Below are 25,494 nucleotides of genomic sequence, written 5' to 3' on the forward strand. Positions count from 1 at the left end.
ATAAGGATTTCCTGTGTATAGGGGTGAAGGGTGGGGAAGCTACGTTTGCCTCAGGCTGGATGAATCCAGGGTTACAGCAAGCAGATTGGCGCTGGGGCACCTGCCACCCGGGCCAGATAGGCTGATTACTCTCTTCCCTTTGATGTCCCTTTCTTCCTGAGAATTAGTCATGAGGAGGGCCCAGCTGAGCCAGAATACCATGAACTCATCTACAAAACAGTAACAGATTCTCAGATGTAGTAAACAATCTTATGGTTACCGGGGAAAGGGGGTGGGAAGGGATAAATTTGGAAGTTTGAGATTTATAAATGTTAGCCACTATATATAAAAATAGATTTAAAAAAAGTTCCTTTTGTATAGCACAGGGAACTATGCTCAATATCTGGTAATAACCTTTAATGGAAAAAAATATGAAAACGAATATATGTATAGTATATGCATGACTGGGACATTGTGCTGTACGCCAGAGACTGACACATTGTAATTGACTGTGTTTCAGTTAAAAAAAAAATTAAAAAATAAGGAAGAGGAAGCCGAGGCTAGCTCACTAAGATGAAGTATATGATCACTGGGTGGCAGCACTGGCCCCGCACTCAAGTTCTTCATCTGCTCCAGCCTTTTCTGCCATCCTTTGTCTTTCTGCACCACTGTTCCCTCATTCTTGAGAGGCAGGTTTTCCCAGTGGTTAGTGTGGTCTTGGAGTCTGGGTTTGAGTTCTGGCTCTGCCCCTAGGCACTGCATGATCTTGACAGGTGAATTAACCATCTGGGACTTAAATTCACTCATTTGTTAAATGGGCATGGTGACAACAGGACAAACCTTATAGAACTGCTATGAGCATTGACTGAGTTAACACAGACTAAGCGTTATAAACAGTGCCTAACACCAGAAGGTTCTAGCTGTTCTTTACCTAGTCATTAGGACAGTCCTTCTGAAGGTCACCCTTTATTAGTTTCCAATTAGGTTCTTGAAAATGGTAAAAACACATATCATAGGAAATTCTGAGATCCATTATTTTCTTTGAATTCAGTCCACCTTCCCCCTAATTAATCCAACGGTGGCAGCTTCATTCTGTGCTGCTTCCAAAGGCTAGAGTTTATTCTCTTCACCAATGGGGCTGATTGTAAACTGACTGGCTGAATATACTATTTTTCTTGTTTTAACAGCAGGTTAACTTTTGTCAGGACTTCGATTGGTTCACGTTCCCTAAACTGGTACAGGCAGGTGGGGGAAGGGAGGATGGGTGGGGCAGGAGGAGCTGGACCACACACGCTTCCACGTGCAGGGCACCGGGGGCCGTCCAGCCACCGTGGGGATCACAGACACCTGGCTGCATGTGAAAGAAACTGCGAAAGAATTCTGCTGAGGGGACAGCCCAATGTCCTCTCTAAGGAAAGTTTTAGTTGAGAAAAACTGTCCAGGCAAAGCTGGCAGGACTGAAATGGCTATAAATCATACAAGGTCTCTACCTGTTCTTGGGGGTCTAACCACCAGTTAGTAGACTCATGGTGGGTCACCCAGAAATGAGCCAGGACCACTTCGGAGGCCCTGGTGGCCAGCCTCCCATCTTTCCATCTCCATTGCTATTCTCAGGAGGCAAACGACTGCTTTCTTTGATGCACTCCAGTATGAGGTGTGATTATAATGGAAATTAATCCCTTTAGGAAAGACACAGGCTGGAGTTGACGGAGCCAGGGATTTTATTCCCTTCAGTGTCCCCTTAGAGGTGCTATATCCAAAAATGTTACCTTAACTCAAGCTATTTTAGAATTTTTTTTTTTTTTGGAACTAGTTTTTGAATATCTATGATGATGACCCTCTTCTAACATAGAGGTTGGATTTTTTTTCCTTCCTTTTTACTGTCATTTCCAAACAAGTTTTGTTATTAAGGTAAAATGAATGCCACCAGGTTGGTTAATATTATTCTGGCAAAAATTAAGATAAATATTGGTTATGAGATTCGATAACATTTAAGTTGCCCCTGATGCACTCCCCAAGTAGGAATTTTCCATGTGGAGTAATGGCAGCATTTACCGATGCCTGTTTGCCACTTATCTGATGGACTTCAGTGTGGATGTTTAAGTTCTGTTGTCCTTGTTTAAATGGACCAACTAATCCACTAACGAACTAACCAGTCAACTAGGAAAAGCTTCATTAACTTACACCCACATCTTGGAATTTCCACGGTGGATGGAAATTTCTGCCTGGACCACAGAGGAGGGTTTAAAGCAGTTTCTCCCTGTACTTTTCCTGTCCTGGCCTCACTACACAGCACCTATTCCATGACCACTCACTTCATCCGCAATGCACACGCCTCCCCGCTCTCGCACCAGCTCGAAGGCTTCCTTTAGAAATCCCTTGGGGTACTGAACAACTCCATTCACCCCCTGCAAAAGACCAAACCAAGAAGCCTTATGATAACAGCACAACCCTTGAAAGTATTAAAAAAAAAAATGGAAGCTAGCTCATGCTCATCATTAGTAACACCAGCAATTTTGAAAACAGTCGCTAGAACTGTTTCAGCTACGGGTGAAAAAAGAGGCCATTACTCTTACATCTTCTGGATGGTTGCAAATGTATTCTTTCCTGAGATTAGAAAAAAAGCAGGTTAAGGGGATTTAGTGTGATTATAGAAAGGCTCCCTGTGACAGTGTGTATGCTAGACAACTAAATACCACTGGGGTTTTCTTTTCTTATAGAATTTTAGGAATTCAGTAGGTCCCTCTGTCTCTCTGTTTGATCTGGGAAAGTAGGGGATGGTTTTTTAAAGCCATTCAATTTTCAATTAAAAATCAGAGGCTCTCTTTTTTCAAGGAGACCAAGAGAATGAATTGAGTTTGATGAGGGACATAGCAAGGTCACTCAGATAGTTTGGAATTCTCTAGCACGTATGGGTTAAAACTCTCTGATCACTTTAAACTGAGCTCAGTGTTTGAAGTTAATACACTCACCTGAATCGGCTCCGCAAAAAATCCAGCAATTGATTTGGCCACAGAAGTGCTCAGAGTATCTTTGAATTGTTCAATGTACTGGTCTTTAGCTTGGCAGCAGCCTGCAACAAACAACAAAACAAACAAACAGAACACAGCATTTGAGGATTTGAGAATGGCATCTGGAAGAACGAGGGAAAACATGGAAAAAAAAGAGAAAACATGATAATAAATTGACCAGTCCCTCAGGATACAGTAAACCAGGACATGAGGATGTACGTTTCTGAAGGAGGAACGTTCTGTCAGGAGGACCTGTACTTTGGTTCGAGCAGCAAGACTTGTGTAGCCATAAAGGCATAAACAAACCACTTCAGTCGTTTCCATCTGCAGAAGCCATGCCCCAAAGTACCACTGAGGCTGGTGTACAGACAGCTGTTTCACTTAAGGATACGGATCCTCTCCACTGGGTAGATTTAATTCAAATGTAATTGCTGTGTGGATTTAATCTATTCGGAGACAACTCTATTTACCTTTCATTGCCACTTAATCTGATGTACAATTTTAAAGCTACAAAGTAGCTCAGTCTTTATAATTAGTAAATATGTTTATAGAAAAATTGGAATTCAGTCTAAAATGGATTACAGTCAGATAACTTTCACCCATTGTAGCCAGGGAGAGGAAGCTTTCTCCTCCGGAACACCCAAGGTCCCAGATCTACTGCATCCGCATATGACTGAAGCTTCAGAAATGGTCTCCACACCTGTAACTGGGTTCTAAACAGCACCACACCCATATCCATGGACAACAGAAGGGACGCTGAGGGAGATGTGACAGGGGTCCCTGGCCCCAGTGACGGTGAAAGCGTCTACCATCATGATGACTTACCTTAGAGGTAAGGATGTAGCCCTGTTGCCTGAAGGCTGGACATAAGGAATGGAATCTTTCAGTCATCACCATAAAAAAGGAAGTGTAAATATATTTTATACTTTGGATCTTCATTAAAAAGTGGAGGAAACATTACCTAGCCCTGAACATACTTTTAAGCTACATGTGATGTTTGGGAAAGCTTGACTGACAGCGGTACCTGATCTTAGCTGAAACTGAGGATTGGGGATTTGAAGAAGGAAGTAATGAATTGACTATCAAGCCCAGAAGGCGCATTTTGTTTTTTAGCATCACTCACGTTGTTTGATGGGCAGGATCTGGTAGGCAAATAAACCTATGCCCCTAGAGACTGAAATGTCCTATTTTTATTAAGAAGGGATGAGAAAAAAACCTAAGATGACCCTAAGGGATAGATGAGACATATGTTCAAAAAACATAATTTGGGAATTTAGCAAACTCATTTGTAACTAGAGAAATCAAAGGTGGAGCCAAATCAACCCTGATGACTTACATTTGGACAAAACTGAACCATGAAGAAGGTTTTGCTTGGACCTGTGCTAGACCTTTCAGGATTTCCCCCCTACTTCCCACAAGTTCAGCGGCGAGAGAGGTCATCAACTGTCATCGGCTTTTTCCTTCATTTCCTTCATTGGCTCGTTGCTGTAACTCTAGGTCAGGCCACCTCTGGGGAGAGACTTGGTGCAGTGGTGTTACCATGACAGCTTCATGGGGGCAAAGATGCTCTCCTGGATGCTCTCCAAACAACAGAGTAGAGATGGAAGCACTTCTACTCCAGCTGGTGGTATAGCAAGAGTTAAGCAGACTGAGGAACCAAGAAGAAAACATTTTTTAAGGAAAAGGCAACTTGTCTTGCAAAAGGAAGAAAAGAAATGACATGATCAGCACCAGGTTTGGGACATTGTGGGGGCAGTGGGTGTTGAGAAGTGCATTTCATCACAGGTTACATCTGAAATTCAGGCACTGCAGTGAACACTTGGAAAGAAAAAAATTCCAAGAAGGGGGCGGAGGAAGAGAATGAAATCTACCACATAAACATCTATATTTGGCACAAAAATGGATCCTTGCTCAAAAATGGACTCTCTGAGGGGGTGATGACATACTTCTGAGGTGAAAAAAGAGCCCCTTACCAAAAATGGCACTTGTTTGTGCCCACTGAATGACCTCTAAGAGGAACTGAGAACCGGAGACTTCTACACTCAAAGTAACTTACACATGGGGATGCATTTGTAAACAGATATGAATGTACCTTTTTACAACAAAGGCCAAACTCTTCTCAGGCCCTAACAGCGCTAGAGGAGGCTGGAGTCCCTTTTTGTATAAAGATAGGCTATCTGTCTTGTCTCTTGACGATATGAGTTAAGAAAACAGCTGAATTCAGTTGTGCCAAAGACCATGGTTCCAAGAAGCAGAGATGTCTGTCATGATCATTTAGTCTCCAGATGCCACTAGAGAGATGACACTGGGGTTCTGGTACTTTCATGTCGGCCTGATGTTGGGGAGAAGGCCTCAAAGAGGGAGGAGGCAGGGAGGATGAAGGGAGAGAGGGACAAGAGCCAGGAGGGAAGGAAATGACCAGGGCTTGAGGCTCCTGCCTCCGAGGCTCTGCACTCGTGGTTTTGCAGTCTGGTCGATGTCTATGAGGTGCATCCACCTGAGTTTGGTTCTTGATGCTGCGTGGGAATGAGATGCAGGCATGGCTGTCCTTGGTGTTGCTGTTTCCTGCCTGCCCCTCCCTACAAAGAGCTCTCTCCCTTGGTCTCATGAGTGCCTGGAGTAAGGAGCTGTGGGGTGTGGGGAAGGTAGGTACTGCTGTCTCCATTTCACAGAAGAGAAACAGAAGCAAAAGATGCAGCTTTTGCTCACAGCTGAGCCACGGTAGGGCTGAGAGTCCAACCCAGGTCTCCTGACTTCGTGTGTCTCCTCAATCCCGGCCAGCAGATCAGGAATTGTTTTTAAGCTGGGGTTCATCCGGCTGGCACCCCAGTGTGAGCAATGGTGGTCCTGGGTAGGGGGCATGGGCTTTGGGGTCAGAAGACTTGGGGTCAAGTCCTAGCTCTCAGCCTCCTAGGTGTGGACCTCTGTTTCTTCATCTTTAAAATGGAGAGTTTGAAAGACAGCTTTAAACTTCCTGACGGTTTTAGGTTTTGTGAGACTGACATCTTGTTCTAAAGCTCATTCTTTCATCCTGCTACCTCTGTTTTGCCATTATCCCATCTGAATTTTCAGATGGCTGTGAATGTCTTTCCCTTCAGAGCTGATTTTTCAGGTTTCCATTTGCATTCAGCTCCGTGACTCACCCTGTTCCATTAAAGTTTTTTGGCTGGAGCATTTAGTCCTTTCCTTCAAAGGGCCCTGCACTGTGATGACAAGCACGAGGTGGGACTTGCTGATTAGCAAAGAACAGATGCTGTCTCCATGCCTCCTCTCCCTCATGGTAAGAAGTGGTCAAGATTGCAAATGACAATGCGGCTGATAAAGAGATGCTTTCCTTGTGAGAATGTCTTCACAACTTTTGAAGGGATGTCAGCAGCCTTCAAGAAAGGACTTATGTTTTGACAAGTGCTCTCATCTTGGCTGGTATTCTGAGTCCCTAGGGGAGCTTCTCAACTGGACCTTTGAGATTGCTAAAAGCATTCTTTCCCCTTTCCCCTTCTTCCATTGGGACTTGATAAATAATCCCCGCCAAACTTGTTTTCTTTTAAAATTGGTAGCAGAGTTATTGCTGAGAGAGGTAAGAGAGCCCTTTTAATGAAGGACCAGGTGATAGTCTGGTTTTGGCTTAGCCCTGATAGCACGGGGTGCATTTCCTACTAGGAGATGGACGCTCTGACAATATGGTGGCTGAAGGCATAAGAGATGTTGGTTCAATGAGGGGTGACTTCCTAGTTGTGTTTCTCTCGGCTTCTCCCTTTCCCACTTTTTCAAATTTGTTCAATCAGGAAAAGTTCTGTCTTCCTCCACATTCCTTACCCCTCCTGACCTTCGGCCCTGTGCCTCCCTCCCTGCCCAGTTGGACCTGGTGCACAGCTGCATTTCCGAATGGTTTGCACTGGAGAATCTCGGCAGTGGCTTCCTCCCCAGGGCCCACGGAAAACATCTGGGCACATTGTCTGCAAATGACAGAAGAGGGAGTTTGGCAAGATGTGAACACAAGACAGTCAATTTGGGGCAGCATATGGTACCAATCAAGGCAAGAGGGCTTCTTAATTTGATACTGAGATTCCTCCTCTACTCTTCCTCGACTTAGAACAAAAACCTAATATTCTGCTTTGAAGAGAGAATTCTTTTCTTGGAAATCAATTGTGTGGGCACTCTACAAAGGAAACTGATTTCAGTATCAGCCTGGAAATAATTTGCTCAAGAGTTTGGTGAGTAAGGGCATCTGAAAGAATAAGAATAATTAGGTATCTGATTTTAATGCTGAAAGGTGACCACAGGGAGTGAGAACAGAAGGTGAGAACAAGGATGACCCTATGGAAATTTTATGCATTCAAGGCTCCGAGAACTTATTTCAACACATTTATTTGCAGTTTACCTGATTTTACTTAGAAACAAAACAACAAAAATCCTATCATTAACCATTACTCAGGCTCTGAAGGTCTTTCTAAGAAACATTTCTTTTAAATGGTCTTTAATTCAATTATATCAAATTGAGCCCCTGATTAATTATAGGCTCTATATTAGTTTCTAATCCTAATGCCTGGAAAATCTGATCAGTGATTCCACACACCCAGCAGACCTTAGAGAAATAAGACAAAATCTCAAGACCTACTGATTGGCAGCCCATCCCACTGGGGAGTTCCATCTTGAAGAGCCCCACGTTTGTCAAGCCAAGTGTGTAAGGACTGCACCCGTGGTAGGCGCCTCTGCAGGGAGAAAATAGTGGGAGGACTGAGTTACGTTTATTTTCCTTCGATCCCTGGTCTGTGGAACACTGGGTAGGATGAAAAAGAAAATCCACAAAGGCTACAGAGGTGAAAGAGAACATTATTGATATGCGACTCCAACGATCGCTAAGAAATCTTCTAAGCCTGTGTCAAATGAGTTTACTTATTTATCTTCCCTACTGGTGTCATCGGTCTGAAATTGTGAAAGACATTTTGGAGACCATCTGGCCAAGGACTGACCTTAGGTTTGCTCTACTCTGTTACTCCAAAGCAGTGCGACTCATAGCAACATGCTAGAAATCACATATTCAATGAGTCTTAATCTGCAAAGCAGTTTGCCTTTAAGAAGCCAAGTATTTGTTCCTGTGATGCAGCTGTTGCTTACCATCTTTGCGGACTTCTCTTCATGTCTCATAAGCCACCCTACTTGAATCTAATAAACACAGGTTTTGTTTTCTTTTGAACCTGAAACAGTCATATTTAGCATAAGTCATCCTAATCTCCAGTCTTGGTTTTAGATAAGTTTTGGCAACTTTCCAAATCAAGTGTATGTATTTGATTCTCAACAGTCACCCAAAGGAGTAGAAATATACAGGGTTAGATATGCATCCTCTGAACTTAAAAAAAAAAAAGGTGAAAATTGGTGCAGCCAGCACCATGAGATAAGTACATGGTTCCTCATCATAAAGAGAGATTAAAGTGGGTCCAGTGTCACATGGCAAAGTGATGAGCTTCTGGGGGCCTAGACTTCACCACCTGGTGTATGTTGGAGTCAATACCACGTCTTCAACGTTAAAAAGCTCTCATCTACAAAACAGAAACAGACTCACAGCCATAGTAAATAATCTTACGGTTACTGGGAGAAAGGGCGTGGGAAGGGGTGAATTTGGGAGTTTGAGATTTGCAAATGTTAGCCACTATATATAAAAATAGATTAAAAAAAACCCAAAATTTCTTCTGTATAGCACAGGGAACTCTGTTCAGCATCTTGCAATAACCTTTAATGAAAAAGAATATGAAAACAAATACATATGTATGCATGACTGAGACGTTCTCTACACCAGAAATCGACACATTGTAACTGACTATACTTCAATTAAAAAAAAGTTAAAAAACTATCTTATGACCTTCTCTTCAATTCCATAAAAGGATCTATGACATAACTAGGACTCCAAACTCTTGGTTACCTTAGTCAGGGACCCCTATGTTGGATCAGGCCAATTTGGATTGCGTTATTCAGCCATAAAATTCATTTGGCTGATCTTACCCTAAAACCTAAAATTAGAAAAAAAAAAAAAAAAAAAAAACCCAAAACCAAGACCAAACCCAAACAAACAAACAAACAAAAAAAAACCCTGGGGAAGCCCCTCACCTGCTCTAGGCTGTATTTTAAAGATAAACCTTTAATGTCAGGATGAATCCATGTTACTAAAGTTAAACATTCCAAGATGCGATTGATTACCTGAAAGAAATGATGTCTGTGTTATTTGAGTGTGCTCTGGCCATCAGCATGGCTAGGTCATTGGCTTCTGAGCCACTGTTCACCAAGAAAATGACCTGGAGAAAAAAAGAAGACATGGCCATGAGATGCATTATTATCCAATTAATTCAAAATGGCTGAAGACAGTGTGTCCCAGCCTCTGATTATTAAGAAGTTCCCTTCTGACCGGCAGTCCCATCTTTTAATTACTATTAATTCTACAGCTCTTTATTGAGCAGATGCTAAGCACTAGAGATACAAATACGGCTAAGGGATTGTCCCAGTTGTGAAACGTTCTGGATGTTCATTGGCTTTGCTTGATGCCCTGCAGAATGCTAAGATGGGAGACTTGCTGAGATGTCCGGCGGTGAGTGGTTGAGTGGCTCTGAGGACTGGGTCTCTTGTCTCCTGCCCCTGAACCACCCCACCTGATCGTGAAAGCTTGGACCAAGCAGGCTCCCTAATCCTGGAACCCCAGAGTGTACCCCAGCCTGCCTCTTCAGCATGTGTGAATGCTGAAAAAACACGCAAGCAAACCAAAAATGCAGCTTATCCTGGCTGAAAGAAAAGGGTACCAGGCTCGGGGACCGGGGGCAGGTGCTGTGCCCCGGCTGCCTTGTGCCCTGGCTGCCTTATGCCCCAGCTGCCTTCCCTGCATCAGCTCTTCCATGAACCTGCCTGCCCTGAACTTGGGTTGCAGCTCTTTCAACTTCCTTCATCCCTTGTAGATAATGTAGTAAATAATGCATCTAGTGATATGGTGAAATAATGGTAAGAGCTGATTCGGGTACGGCACACTGCTCTATATGTGTATGAACTCACTGAATCCCAAAACGCAAACCTTGGCCAACAATTTTGCATCTCAATTCAGTTAAAAAAATTCAGTCATTTCAGATGCAGAAAAACATCTCATTTGGCAAAAATATCTAACTGCATCTCAGACCAAATAAACTAAATGGTATATTAATTTTATTAAAAAATGGCTCCAATCTTTGTTAAAGAAGAAATGCTGATGACTTTGCAGAGGGGCTGTGGAGCAAAGAGACAGAAACTTCCTGAGGAACAGAGAGGGGAGGGTCAGGAGGCCTGGGACTCCCGCTGAGTGATTTCTGCAAAGACGTGATGGCGAGGAGAGTGACCAAGGAGGGACAGCCGCTTAGAGCTGATGTGGTACACACTGGCTGGTTTCACCAGCAGTACCTCAGTTCATTTCTTCTCCTTGGTTGCTTTCAGTACGGCTACTAGCTCACTCATTTCAGTTGTTCAATGCACAGACCAGATTCCCCACCCATACTCCCGCTTCCTAGGCCAGCTTCCGGGGACCATGAGCCTCCTGTCCCTGTGAGCTGGGAGCATCATACCTTCAGAGGCTCAGGAAGAAGTGCTGAAAGCTTCTCTGCATATTCGTGGATTGGAGGATGGAAGAAGACGGTACTTGTGTGCCACAGACGGCCAATCTGCTTTTGTGCCGCTGCGTTTACCTTCCTGGGTGAACGGAAGAGCTGAGTTAACCACACATGCAGTGGGCATGTCCCTCCCAACACATCACTGGCCATCGAGCTCAAACCTACGGCCGTTTCTCCAAGAGATTCAAGAAGCTGATTTCATCCGTACACAAGAAAAAGTTTCTCTAACTTCCAGAAGTATCTGGCAATGGGATGAGTTGCCTCAAAAGGTCATGAATTCCTTACCAAAGGAAGTGTTCATTAGGAGACTAAATGATTGTCTGCTGGAGACTTCAGAAAAGACATGCTTAGTGTAGGAGGAGGTTCGAATTTACAATCTCTTCTAACTAGGTTTTCTTACTAACTACCTTTTGAACAGTTAGGGAAATAGAGACGACTAAACGTAAGCTTGGGTGTCTTCCCATTTTATTCTAAAGAATTACAGATCCATCAAGTACATGCATACACGACAAACAGTTTTTCCTTTCAAGAAGATTCCAATATTTGGGTCCAGTATAATTAGTGGTCAGTGTTGATGAACATTCTGTAACCACATTCTGTGAAAGAGCCAAAGGTTCATGTTGAGGGAGGAAAAGAGGTAAGTGTAGGTAAGAATGTGGGATCTGACTTGGCATGCCTTGAAAAGACAGGCCATGGTGTTTGAACTTGATCTAAAGGACAGCAATTGCTAAAGTCTGTTACACACCAATTCTGTTTAATTAATTTAATTTAATTTAATTTAATTTAATTTAATTTATTGATAGCTGTCACCTCCTCCCCCCAAATCAGTTCAGTGGTTAAACAATTTTGAGGAATACCAGATCAAACAGATTTCTTTACTGCAGGACTTGTCAGTACCTTTAATAGGTTAATGTATACTGTGTTTCCCCAGGAAGGATACTTTCAAGTGTTTCCCAATCTTATTTTCTAATGAGACCCTTAACAATTAACCTCTCCTGTGCTTGGTGTCCCATGGAACTCACTTTAGAACTGTGGAGTATCAATAAGGTCTTAAGTGGATGAGACACTTGATAAGAGCATTGTTTAGCAAAATAAATCTGAGAGCCACATGAGGGTAGAATGGAAGCGGGGATACTGGTAACAGTGAGGCCAGCTAGGAGGGCATGGTTGCTTCCAGGTGTGGGAAGAGAAGAGCTCCTAGTGTTAGGCAGTTAGAAAGAAATGAGCACTGGGCAGGGGGAGAGGAACCAACCAAGAAAATAACAGTAGGTCTACATTCAGGATAAGGGACTCCAGAAACTATTACTTTCCCTAAATGAGGGCCAGCAAAAGAAGCCAGCTAAAATCAAAATGCTGCAGCTGCGCCTAAGAGAAGGATCCGGCGTAACTTGACCCATTAACCTGCCTGAAAGGGGATGGGCGTGCCAGGGCACAAGGAATCTGAGTTGTCAGTCAACCTGAGCACTAGGAACCTGAGCTGTCAATCAGCCTGATCACTCAAAGAACCTGAGCCATCAATCAGTCAATCAATCAATCAATCAATCAATCGCAAAAATGCCCCTAAGCCAGGATATAAAAACAGGAAAAACAAAGGAGCAGTGCCATTTTTCTTCTCTCGGATTGGCCTGTTTCCAGTTCTCAGGAGTGGACTATCTTGTATTATCTTTTTACTTTACTAATAAAAATCTTGCTTATGTCACGCTTTCTGTCTCTCGTTAAAAATTCTTTTTTTTCGGGTAACTAAGCACTGAGGTCATTCTTATTTCCCTTTTCCTTGAAACACTAGGAGACTGGGGTTAGTGAGAATTAGTGGGAGGGGAGTGGTAGGAGAGGCATTTCAATGGAGGGAGAAGTAGACCTTAGTATCAGGTTGGTTATATGGAACGAAAGGCAGAAAAGAGTCACAGATGACTTTAATATTCTTGACTGTAATACTAGAGAACTCTCAGGGTTGGTTGAGAAGGACAGCCAGTTGTCTTAACTCCTCAGCTCCTAGCAAGGACTTTCACTGAGTAGGTGGCTCATACGTGCTCTTTGAATATGTGAATAGAAATAGTACTGTGAGAGCATGGTGGATTTGATCTTTGTAATGCTGAATTTCTCCTGATAGTGGAATATCATGGGGCAGGGTGTGTCCTGGAGGCTGTGAGAGATATGGGGCATTTTAGTGTCCACCCCGGGTGTCTTAGAGCTACTATCACAGCTTGGTGAGAGGCCAAGGCTGCTGGGTAAGGCTGCCGAAAATGCAGCAGTTAACTGAGCAGAGGTGGGGAGATGCGGTGGGACCATAAGAGATGAAGGGAGTATAGAGAGAAAAGCAGGGGGCTCAGGAAAGAGCCTGAGGCTCCCAGAGTTAGAGGGTCAGAGGGACAGACTGGAAGGTCAAAGGGAGATCAGGAGAAGCACCAAAGTCATGAGAGTGGTATGTTATTGGGAGGATTCATTGCGAATATTTAAAAAAATTTCTCTCCTTCATTTTTCTTTACTTCTTTCTTGCATGTTTATCGTATGTTTTAAATTGCATCTAAAATTTATTTTGCATGCCCCTCACGACTTCATATGGGACTAGTGCCTCCTGAAGATGGAAATGGGAAGGAGAAGGCTATGGGAGGAATAGGCGAGGGCTAGACCCGGGTACAACTCCCTCCTCACCACCTGACAACTGCTTGCGGAGAAGACCCTTTGCACCTGCTTTGACAGAAGAGCCCGAACCTACTCCATTTATTTAGACTTGTTGCTTTATTTTTGCCCCACTTAATGTGAGCTTTCCTGGCTAGATTACTGAAGGCAAGTGAGAACAGACGTTAAAATGAGGTGGGTGCACCAAAACAGTAAGGACCCCAGAAGCATCTGCCCAGGGCATCTGTGGATTGATGATCAAGGTTGCAGGAAATCTCAAGACTAATGGAGTCATCCGTTTCCGATGTAAATTTCCAGCCAGAGTTACATCTGCTATCATCCTTTCTATCCTCTCCATCACTGAGTTGATGAAGAAGACCCTCAGTCAAAAAGTGATTTCTCATCTCTCATTGCCCCCCACCCCACACACCCGCCCTGTGCTCTCTGAGAACCGCTGGCCTTTTCCTTCCTCTCTGCCTTTCCCTCAGTGCGTTTCCTCTTTGGAAGCTGTTACTACTGAGAAGAACACACAGAGCCAACACTCCCGTCACATGGTACACACCCCACTGCATGTTCAATGAGAATGATGAAATCTTGCATTGTCAAGAGAAGGAAAAGGATAATGTCAAGGTTTTTTGTTTTTTTGTCACCCAGGAAAATAACAGGGAGCATGTCAACCATCAACTGGGATGTGCCTAAGGAGAGAAAGTTTTTAATAGAAATTTAGAATCACTAACGTGGTCATTAGCCTGTTTTCCATAGATTCTTCTGGAGTGCAAAATCTCAGAATTTTAAGGATACTCACGGGTGGCAGTGGCCAACACTGACAGTGACGATCCCAGAAAAGAAATCCAGATATCTGTTTCCCTCATAGTCAAAGAGCCACTCCATGTGACCTTGGGAGAGCAACAGAGGTGTTGGGAAATATGCTGTCGGCACAGGAGAAAGATGTTGCTCGTGGATCTCCAGGACTCGGCTGTAGGCAAGGGACTGTTGGTAGGCAAGGTTGAAGGGTTTAAAATCTTCCTTTTCCTTATCCTACCATTTCATACAAAATCAACAGCAGGTCTACAAGGCAGGGCCTGGCCTTTCCACCGACCCAGCCCAGGGCTGCTGCCCTCGCTCACTGGGGTGGCTATTCACCCGGTGACCTCCCAGCTGGACAGACACCGAGGCCTTCCTGTCAAGTGGGGGAATTATTAATGTGGCCCTTCAGTCCCTTTCTAGATCAAACATGAAGAAGGGGGCTGGAATTTTCCACCTCTCCATGGAAAGTCTTGGCTTTGAGCTGATTTTAGCTGTGAAAAAAAAAAAGACTTTGAAAGTCAATACCTGAAGTAATTTTTTCCCCCTCTGTAGCTTTTTCTAAGAATTAAAAAAAAAAAAAAACCAACGTACTGGTGGTGTTTTTGTCTTTAATTATTAAGCTCTGCCCTATAGCTATCTTCGTCGTGGATCCCTCTTGACTCTATTGATTCTACAATTTCTAAATTATGAGTATCTCATAGAATAAAGGGGTTGGAGAGAGAGACAGAGTTGGCGGGGGGAACAATTTCAGTATTTATTAGCCTGTGAACAAAATGATAACTTTATATTTTCTGGTTGAGGACTCAGGAAGGTCAGCTCATGCATTGCTATATGAGGTAGAATAAAAACATTTTAAAGCAAACGTGTGCCGTCATATTTGTGATATGTGTATTTGCGTGTGTGTGGCTATACCTATGTCCCTGTGATATATGTATTTTCATGGAGTCTATTCCTTGAACTCTCTGTCTCCCTCTGTTGTGTCTCTCCATCTCTGCCTCTGTCTCCATCTCTCTCTCACACCATCTCTCACAACAGCACTGAATGGAGTCAGAGAGTTCAGATGCTCCCAGTGATTTAAAGGACAGGGTATCTGAGGTGGATGGCTCTGTGGAAGGCAGGACCATTTGTTGTGGGTCTTTCTTGGGGAAACAATTACTTTAGCCTTCTCAGGAAGAACCACTTCCCTGGGTTTTTCCTAAACCTTTGACTCTTACCTGGTATCTTTCAGGTGTGAAGTCACACGGAGGCATGCTGGGTTTTGTATGAAGACCGAGCTTGGTTACAGACGTCCAGAAAGCACCTGCTGAGAGTGAAGTGGGTTAGGATCCTCAACTAAACATCACACAGGCCCGTTGGTAAAAATAACTTACAGTTAACCTGAATCAAGGTCCTTAGGCAATCTTCTTTATTTCTTAGTTTTGAGAAATTCATTTAAACCAGCCTTTAGCTTGGATTTAAAAACTGAGATACCGCAATAATGAATTTTCTGGAGGAAAGAGAGAATCTTGAATCTAGTCAGGAAAGGTGTGGAGGACGTTGGGAGAAGTCATGGATTCTCCCTTTTTGGTCCCTCACAATCTTGGGAAGCTCCTCCTTCAACACGCCCCCCAACCCCTACTCCCATCCCTCTCCACCATGTGTCAGCTACAATTCTCTGTTCAGTTGACCAGACTCTGCTAGTGTAGGGTGTTGCTGGTGTATATCCTCTGTGTTAATAGAGATGATCTCTAAGCTGTGAGCTGAATAGTGCCTGAATCCCAGCACCTATCCCGGTTCTGGTACTGGGTTGGCGCCAATGAACAAGGAATGAATGGCTGTTGACTATTTTCATAGGGAACGAAGAGAGATGGGTGCTAGATAATGCAAGGTAATAATCAATATACACAAACAGATCTGGAAGACACAGCTTCCTGCAGAACACAATGCAAACTCCAGGACAGCACAAGACCACAACAAAGCCAAGAAAAGCTGAGCCAGAGGAATCATTAAATATTTGGAGATGTGGGGTGGGTATAACTCAGTGGTAGAGCCTTTAGCTTAGCTTAGCTTGCACAAGGTCCTGGGTTCAATCCCCAGTACCCCATAAAGAAAAGTTTAGGAAAAAAAATTTGGAACTAGAAGGAAACAGATTTTTTTTTTTTGTCAAAATGCTCATTTTATAGATGAGGAAACCAGCCTAAAGCGGTAAATTAATTTGTTCGGGGTCACCAAGCTAGTTAGCTGCAGAACAAGAAGGAAACTCTGAATTTCTTTTTTTTTTTTTTTAACATTTTTTATTGATTTATAATCATTTTACAATGTTGTGTCAAATTCCAGTGTTCAGCACAATTTTTCAGTTATTCATGGACATATACACACTCATTGTCACATTTTTTTCTCTGTGAGTTATCATAACATTTTGTGTATATTTCCCTGTGCTATACAGTGTAGTCTATTCTACAATTTTGAAATCCCAGTCTATCCCTTCCCACCCTTCACCCCCCTGGTAACCACAAGTCTGTATTCTCTGTCTGTGAGTCTATTTCTGTCCTTTATTTACGCTTTGTTTTTGTTTGTTCGTTTGTTTTTGTTTTTGTTTTTTAGATTCCACATATGAGCGATCTCATATGGTATTTTTCTTTCTCTTTCTGGCTTACTTCACTTAGAATGACATTCTCCAGGAGCATCCATGTTGCTGCAAATGGCATTATGTTGTCGGTTTTTATGGCTGAGTAGTATTCCATTGTATAAATATACCACCTCTTCTTTATCCAGTCACCTGTTGATGGACATTTAGGCTGTTTCCATGTTTTGGCTATTGTAAATAGTGCTGCTATGAACATTGGGGTGCAGGTGTCATCCTGAAGTAGATTTCCTTCTGGATACAAGCCCAGGAGTGGGATTCCTGGGTCATATGGTAAGTCTATTCCTAGTCTTTTGAGGAATCTCCACACTGTTTTCCATAGTGGCTGCACCAAACTGCACTCCCACCAGCAGTGTAGGAGGGTTCCCCTTTCTCCACAGCCACTCCAGCATTTGTCATTTGTGGATTTTTGAATGACGGCCATTCTGACTGGTGTGAGGTGATACCTCATTGTAGTTTTGACTTGCATTTCTCTGATAATTAGTGATATTGAGCATTTTTTCATGTGCTTTTTGATCATTTGTATGTCTTCCTTGGAGAATTGCTTGTTTAGGTCTTCTTCCCATTTTTGGATTGGGTTGTTTATTTTTTTCTTATTGAGTCGTATGAGCTGCTTATATATTCTGGAGATCAAGCCTTTGTCGGTTTCACTTGCAAAAATTTTCTCCCATTCCGTAGGTTTTCTTCTTGTTTTATTTCTGGTTTCCTTTGCTGTGCAGAAGCTTGTAAGTTTCATTAGGTCCCATTTGTTTCTTCTTGCTTTTATTTCTTCTAGGAGAAAATTTTTTAAATGTATGTCAGATAATGTTTTGCCTATGTTTTTCTCTAGGAGGTTTATTGTATCTTGTCTTATGTTTAAGTCTTTAATCCATTTTGAGTTGATTTTTGTATATGGTGTAAGGGAGTGTTCTAGCTTCATTGTTTTACATGCTGCTGTCCAGTTTTCCCAACACCATTTGCTGAAGAGACTGTCTTTATTCCAATGTATGTTCTTGCCTCCTTTGTCAAAGATGAGTTGACCAAAAGTTTGTGGGTTCATTTCTGGGCTCTCTATTCTGTTCCATTGGTCTATATGTCTGTTTTGGTACCAATACCATGCTGTCTTGATGACTGTAGCTCTGTAGTATTGTCTGAAGTCTGGGAGAGTTATTCCTCCAGCCTCTTTCTTTCTCTTCAGTAATGCTTTGGCAATTCTAGGTCTTTGATGGTTCCATATGAATTTTATTATGATTTTTTTCTAGTTCTGTGAAATATGTCCTGGGTAATTGGATAGGGATTGCATTAAATCTGTAGATTGCCTTGGGCAGTGTGACCATTTTAACAATATTGATTCTTCCAATCCAAGAGCATGGAATATCTTTCCATTTTTTAAAGTCTTCTTTAATTTCCTTCATCAGTGGTTTATAGTTTTCTGTGTATAATTCTTTCACCTCCTTGGTTAGATTTATTCCCAGATATTTTATTACTTTGGGTGCTATTTTAAAGGGGATTGTTTCTTTACTTTCTTCTTCTGTTGATTTATCGTTAGTGTAAAGAAATGCAACTGATTTTTGAACGTTAATTTTGTAACCTGCTACCTTGCTGAATTCTTCAATCAGCTCTAGTAGCTTTTGTGTGGACCTTTTAGGGTTTTCTATATATAGTAACATGTCATCAGCATATAATGACACTTTTACCTCTTCTTTTCCAATTTGGATCCCTTTTATTTCTTTCTCTTGCCTGACTGCTGTGGCTAGGACTTCCAGGACTATGTTGAATAGGAGTGGTGATAGTGGGCATCCTTGTCTTGTCCCAGATTTTAGTGGGAAGCTTTTGAGTTTTTCACTGTTGAGTACTATGCTGGCAGTAGGTTTGTCATATATAGCTTTTATTATGTTGAGATATGTTCCCTCTATACCCACTTTGGCGAGAGTTTTTATCATAAATGGGTGTTGAATTTTATCAAATGCTTTTTCTGCATCGATTGAGATGATCATGTGGTTTTTGTCCTTTCTCTTGTTGATGTGATGTATTACACTGATTGATTTGTGTATGTTGAACCAGCCTTGTGTCCCTGGGATGAACCGCACTTGGTCATGATGTATAATCTTTTTTATGTGTTGTTGGATTCTATTTGCTAAAATTTTGGTGAGGATTTTGGCGTCTATGTTCATCAGTGATATTGGCCTATAATTCTCTTTTTTTGTAGTGTCTTTGCCTGGTTTTGGTATCAGGGTGATGGTGGCTTCATAGAATGAGTTTGGGAGTATTCCCTCCTTTTCAATCGTCTGGAAGAGTTTGAGAAGGACTGGTATGAGTTCTTCTTTGTATATTTGGTAGAATTCTCCGGTGAAGCAGTCCGGTCCTGGACTTTTATTTGTAGGGAGGTTTTTAATTGCTATTTCTATTTCCTTTCTAGTGATCGGATTGTTCAAGTGTTCAGATTCTTCTTGATTCAGTCTTGGTGGACAGTATGTTTCCAGAAACTTGTCCATCTCCTCTAGGTTATCCAGTTTGGTTCCATATAGTTTTTCATAATATTCTCATATGATATTCTGTATTTCTATTTTGTTTGTTGTAATTTCTCCATTTTCCTTTCTTATTTTGCTAATTTGTGCTCTCTCTTTTTTCTTCTTTGTGAGTTTGGCCAGAGGTTTGTCGATTTTATTTACTTTTTCAAAAAACCAGCTTTTGGTTTGGTTGATTTTTTCTATGGTCTTGTTAATCTCTATTGTATTTAATTCCTCTCTGATCTTTATTATTTCCTTCCTTCTGCTGCTTTTTGGGGCTTTTTGTTCTTCTTTTTCTAATTCATTCAGGTGGTGGGTTAAATTGTTTATTTGAGATTGTTCTTCTTTTTTGAGGAAGGCCTGTATCGCTATAAACTTCCCTCTTAGCACTGCCTTTGCTGTGTCCCATAGGTTTTGAGTGGTTGTGCTTTCATTATCATTTGTCTCAAGGTATTTTTTAATTTCAGCTTTGATTTCCTCATTGATCCATTGTTTTTTCAATAACATATTGTTTAATCTCCATGCTTTCCTTTTTTTCTCCTTTGTTTCTCTGTTGTTGATTTCCAGTTTCATGGCATTGTGGTCAGTAAAGATGCTTGAGATAATTTCTATCTTCTTAAAATTGTTGAGGTTTCTTTTGTGCCCAAGTACATGATCGATCCTGGAAAATGTTCCATGTGCACTTGAAAAGAATGTATATCCTATTTTTTGGGGGTGTAATGCTCTGAAAATATCCACCAAATCTAGTTTTTCTATTGTAGTATTTAATTTCTCTGTTGCCTTGTTTATTTTCTGTCTGGAAGATCTGTCTTGTGATGTTAATGCAGTGTTAAAATCTCCAACTATGATTGTATTCCCATCAATATCCCCCTTTATCTCTGTTAGTACTTCTTGTATGTACTTAGGTGCTCCTATATTGGGTGCACATATATTAACGAGTGTAATATCCTCATCTTGTATCACTCCTTTAATCATTATAAAATGTCCTTCTTTATCTTTCTTTATGGCCTTTGTTTTAAAGTCTATTTTGTCTGAAATCAGTACTGCAACACCTGCTTTTTTGGCTTTTCCATTTGCATGGAATATCCTTTTCCATCCTTTCACTCTCAATCTATATGTGTCCTTCTCCCTAAAGTGGGTCTCTTGTATGCAGCATATTGAAGGTTCTTGCTTTATTATCCAGTCTGCCACTCTGTGTCTTTTGACTGGAGCATTTAGTCCATTAACATTTACAGTAATTAATGATAGATGTGTGTTTATTGCCATTTTGAACTTATCTTTGCAGTTGAATTGGTATATCCTCTTTGTTCCTTTCTTCTTCCTTTTGTGGTTTGGTAATTTTCCTTTGTATTATCATGGATTTTATTTAATTTTTGTGACTCCTTTGTAAATTTTTGGCTTGTGGTTACCCGTTTTTGTAAATCTGTCAACCCATTACTATAACTGTTTTTATTAAACTGATAGTAACATGATCTCAAACCCATCCTACTGTTAACAAAAATTAAAAAAGAAAGAAAAAAAATTCTATATTTCCCTGCCTCCCTCTCCCACTCTCAGTGATTTGTATGTCTTCTTTTATAATTTCATGTTTACTTTATTTGTAATTCATGAGTTATCACCTTTCCAGTTGTGTGTTTCTCATTTCTGTAGCATCCTGCTGCTTTTCTATTTAGAATAGCCCTTTCAATATTTATTTTAGCATGGGTTTAGTGTTGCTAAACTCCTGCAGCTTTTTTTTTGTCTGTGAAACTCTTTATTTCTCCTTCTATCCTCAAGGATAGCCTTGCTGGATAAAGGATCCTAGGCTGCATCTTTTTTTCATTCAGGGCTTTGAATATATCTTGCCACTCCCTTCTGGCCTGTAGTGTTTGTGTAGAGAAATCAGCTGGGAGCCTTATGGGGGTTCCCTTGTAACTTACTCTTTGCTTTTCTCTTGCTGCCTTTAGAATCATTTCTTTATCCTTGACTCTGGCCATCTTGATTATGATATGTCTTGGTGTGGGTCTATTTGGGTTCTTCCTGTTTGGGACCCTCTGAGCTTCCAGTACTTGGATATCTGATTTCTTCTTTAAGTTTGGGAAGTTTTCAGTCATGATTTCTTCAAAAATCTTTTCAATCCCCTTTGATCTTTCTTCTCCTTCTGGGACCCCTATTATGTGAAGATTGGGATGCTTTATATTATCCCATAGGTCCCTTATGCTATTTTCATTATTTTTTATTTGCTTCTCTTGTAGTTCTTCTGAATGGGTGCTTTCTATTGCCCTGTCTTCTAGATCACTAATTTGTTCCTCTGCATTATCTAGTCGGCTTTGCACAGCTATTAGATCATTCCTCATCTCTGTCAATGAGTTTACCCATTCTACTTGGCTCTTCTTTATAGCTTCAATTTCATTTTTGACATATTTTATATCTCTAAACACTATCTCTTTTAATTCCTTCAGCAATTTGATCACTCCTTTTTTGAAATCTTGATCTAGTAGGCTATCGATGTCTATTTTGTTGATCTTTCTTTCAGGGGATTTCTCTTGTTCTTTTAATTGGGAAAGGTTTTTCTGCTTCTTCATCTTGCTCATACCTCTTTGGCACTGTGGTTTATGGAGTATCAGTTGTTTATTTTGGTCCTTAAGGATTTTAATCTATCTGATGCCTATTTAGGAATAGAACTTAGGAAAAAAAGAAAAAAAAAATAAGAGAGAGAGAGAAAGAATTTTAAAAGGGAGAAAGAGGGTTTGAAAACAGTGTATAATGAATAATAGAAGAGTGAGTTGAAGCAGAGTATTAATCAGGTTGAGACGTCCTTTTGAAACCTTTACAAAAAAAGGGGGGGGGGAGATGAATAGATGTATTTGAAACTTGTGTCTAATCAATAGCAGGACATCAAAACCCAAGAGAAATAGAAATGAATTAAGAAGTAAAGATTAAGAGAGTAATAGAAAATAGAACAGGTAAAAACAGATTTAAAAAGAAAAAAAGGGGGGGGGGGGTTTGTTGGTGTTCTCCTGGAGTCTGTGTGCTTTTAATGTGAAGTCTTTCTGTCTTCGTCCTGTTTTGGAAGCTCAGCTTGCTGTTTTCAGAGGCCCTCCGTTGGCGCCCTCTTTTGTGCTGCTCTGAGCACCTGTCGGCAAGCAGATTGCGCCTCCTCCTAACACTGGGTCAGGTGCAGCTCTCTGCTGTGGGCGGGCGGGTCGCTGCCCCTCCGGATGCCGCAGTCAGATGTTGCAGACTGGCCGGGTAGGAGGGCGGGTCGTGCCCCCTCCCAGCACCTCGGTCAGGGGCTGTGTTCCTGCCCGAAAGGCGGGGGGCCGCTCTCGCTCTACCTGCGCCGCGGCCGGTAGCTCCGCTGCTCTGGTCGGCGCTCCGCCCTGGTCGGCGCTCCGCCCTGGTCGGCGCTCCGCGCGGGTGGGCTCGGGAAAGACCGAGGGACAGCCCTGTCCCTGCTCCGAGCCAAAACCCAGCTCCTTGTTTGTCTTTGTGGAGCAAGTTCTCCGAGGGACCAGGGTGGAAGGATCCTATCTGCCCCGGGCTGCAGGCCAGTCTCAGTCTGGCCTCTGAGGCTGCCAAGCCCCTCGGTGCGGATGCAGGTTTCGCCCCCGCCCCCGCCTGAGTGCTCAGCGCGGAGGATATGGCGGCTGTGCCTGAGCCCCGCCTCTCTTCCCCCGAAAACTTTCCGCGGGTTTTCAGAGATGGGGGTGTGCACCCTTCCCCCGAGAGCACATCAACCTTGCTGTTTTATGGAGGGCCCAGGTTGTTCTGCCCTGTGCACCCACAGCCACGGCGCGCAGCCCCTTGCGTTCCCCCGGGGCTGCCTCGGTGCAGCCACTTCCGTCCTCCGCCCCGCTTGTGCAGCCTGGCCCTGCCCGTGGCTGCCGGCCCGCGTCTCAGGCTGGGTGTCGGGGGGACGCTCTGTGCCCGTTTAACTTAGTTCTGTTAGTCAAGGGCTGCTCTGTATAGATCCGAGCCTCGGAGGCTCCCCCTCCGTCCCGCTGGCCTCTCAGTTGGAGAGGGGAGACCCAGCGAGTGAGCGCCAGTCCTCCTTTGCCGCTCTGTCCCGCGCTGCTTTGCCTTTTGTTCTTTCTTTTTTCCTTTTCTCCTACCAGATTTTTGGCGTCTTTATCTTTTGAAGAGGGCGATGTTCTGTCGGAGTTCCACAAGTGCTCTGGTTGGCTGAGTGGGTCTGTAGATGTGGGTCTTGGTGTATTTGTGGGAGAGGGTGACCTGCGAGCATCCTTCTACTCCGCCATCTTCTCCGTCTTCCTCGAAACTCTGAATTTCTGATTCCCAGCCTGGTACTCTTTTGCTCCTTCACTGGCCACCTCCACCCAACCCCCTTTCCAGCACAGATTTTGACTCCTCTGTAGCACTGGGATGACTAATGGAAACAGAGAACAACAGAGCTGGAAGAGTGTCTAAAAACCTTATACAAGTACTCTTGGAAAAGAATGCTGCTAATTTTGAAGATTCAAGGTCAGTGTTGAAACAATTTTTACAGGTGGAGAGAGCTGAGGAAATGATGTCTCTTGATCAGCATGAAGGTTTGAATCCATGGACTTAATGTCGGTGTTTTGTGTGACTATGAAGTCACTGTCCTGAGAAACACAATGAACGATTGTGTTTTTAAATGAAGCTGGAAAGTGACAGCTCTGAGTATATTTTCTTTCAGAGAGATCTCATTTACTTTTCTGCTCTAAATAATCACGAATGTCATTAATTTGCTCTTACTTTAAAAGTAAGTGGCTTTTGGCTATCCATGCATGGAAATGACAAAAAAATGATAGCTTAAGTTTTCTGAGAATTTCACCCTTTGAAAAGCTTTTCATTGTGTCTCTTTACATTAGTTACTCTTCTGAGACGGGGGAAAACATCTCCTAGTTTTTCTGAGAATTCAAATTCTCTTTACTCATTCAGTCTCACTTTCCTATCTGCAAAAGTAGACTTACCCATTGAAGAGGCTGAAAAGCCTCTTGACTCCAAAGTTACAGGAATTATGAAAGTAAGTGGAGGGGTAAGAAAGAAAGTTGGAAAGATTCGATGAAGGAAAAGTCTGGATTTTAAATAGTTAAGTTAGGTATATTCATTTGTTCATTCGTTTATTCACCAAACTGATAGGAATATGATAGTGAAATGAGGGCTCAAAATGAAATACATAAAATTCTGCTGGAAGGAAGGAAGGAAGATTAGTGAGTAAGTAGGAAAAATAATTATTTAATAAGTGAAATAAATCTAGATAACATCTCACCCTTATATACAGAATCTAAAAAATAAAACAAATGAATCAAAATAACAAAACAGAAACAGACTCACAGAACAATCTCATGGTTATCAGTGGGGAGAGGAATGGGGGAGGGGCAAGAAGCTATGGTAGGGGATTAGGAGGTACAAACTGCTATGTATACAATAAATAAGACACAGGGATATATTGTACAGCACAGGGCATATAGCATTATTTTATAATAACTTTAAATGGAGTATAATCTATAAAAATACTGAATCACTATGTTGTTCACCTGAAACTAATATAGTATTGTAAATCAACTATAAGAAAAAAAGAAACAAAAGTCCAGATTACATCTCAAAACATCTAGAAAATCCTCTCACTAAACAACCCAAACTCAAAAATAACAGTAAAAACAATAAGTGATGGATAAAAAGAAACAAAAATGCTTTGGTTTCCATGATTTGCTTAGGAAAAAAAAAAATCAAAATCTAAAGATGTACATAGTTGCTTGCAATCTTTATTCAAAATAGTCTGCATTTTGAGGATGACATAGAAGTTGAGGGTCCATAAAGCTTCTCTTGGGCTCCTGGAAATTGTGTGTGTGCACGCATGCACAAGCCTATTTGTGTGTGTGCACATGGGGACTGTGTGTGTGTATGGAGGAAGATGTATCCAAGAGGGGTTGGGGAAGGGAAAACTGAGATCTGGATTAATAAAACTGAATCCCAGGTCTATTTCTGTATAGGCATTTAAAAAACATTTATTATTTATTTAAAAATTTTTTGAACAGTGACATTTATTTATTTAGGGTTTTTTTTTTTTTTTTTTGTGGGGAGAAGGCAATTAGGTTAATTTATTTATTTATTCTTAGAGGAGGTACTGGGGATTGAACCCAGGACCTTGTGTATGCTAAGCATGCACTCTACCACTTGAGCTATACCCTTCCCCCTGTATAGGCATTTTTAAATTTCTTCTTTTATCATTTTAGCTGGTCTGATGTTCCCTTTTTAAGCCTGATGTTAAACATGGATGACAGCTAATAATTTTCATTAAATTCATTAAATTTAACAATTTCCACTCAATTCATGTAAACAACTCAAGACATTTAAAGAAGGCATAGAGGGAGGGATAA

The 25,494-nt window shown here is 41.9% G+C and overlaps 1 protein-coding gene across 2 annotated transcripts in view; it reads right to left on the bottom strand.

Annotated features, from left to right (window-relative positions):
- The window catches only part of AGXT2 (alanine--glyoxylate aminotransferase 2), a 43,760-nt gene that overhangs the window by 12,844 nt on the left and 5,422 nt on the right, over positions 1 to 25,494 (bottom strand). The window contains exons 2-9 of one of the 2 annotated variants that reach the window (XM_010955541.3): positions 15,250 to 15,335; positions 14,034 to 14,218; positions 10,565 to 10,688; positions 9,186 to 9,280; positions 7,609 to 7,702; positions 6,853 to 6,946; positions 2,952 to 3,052; positions 2,295 to 2,387 (exon numbers count right to left, since the gene is read on the bottom strand). In XM_010955541.3, coding sequence (XP_010953843.1) covers positions 2,295 to 2,387; positions 2,952 to 3,052; positions 6,853 to 6,946; positions 7,609 to 7,702; positions 9,186 to 9,280; positions 10,565 to 10,688; positions 14,034 to 14,218; positions 15,250 to 15,335 — 872 coding nt within the window. Of the gene's footprint in view, positions 1 to 2,294; positions 2,388 to 2,951; positions 3,053 to 6,852; positions 6,947 to 7,608; positions 7,703 to 9,185; positions 9,281 to 10,564; positions 10,689 to 14,033; positions 14,219 to 15,249; positions 15,339 to 25,494 lie in introns of both variants that reach the window. The other variant, XM_010955540.3, reaches the window with a different exon arrangement.

This window comes from Camelus bactrianus, chromosome 3, assembly GCF_048773025.1.
Source record: "Camelus bactrianus isolate YW-2024 breed Bactrian camel chromosome 3, ASM4877302v1, whole genome shotgun sequence".
Classification (NCBI taxonomy): Eukaryota; Metazoa; Chordata; class Mammalia; order Artiodactyla; family Camelidae; genus Camelus; species Camelus bactrianus.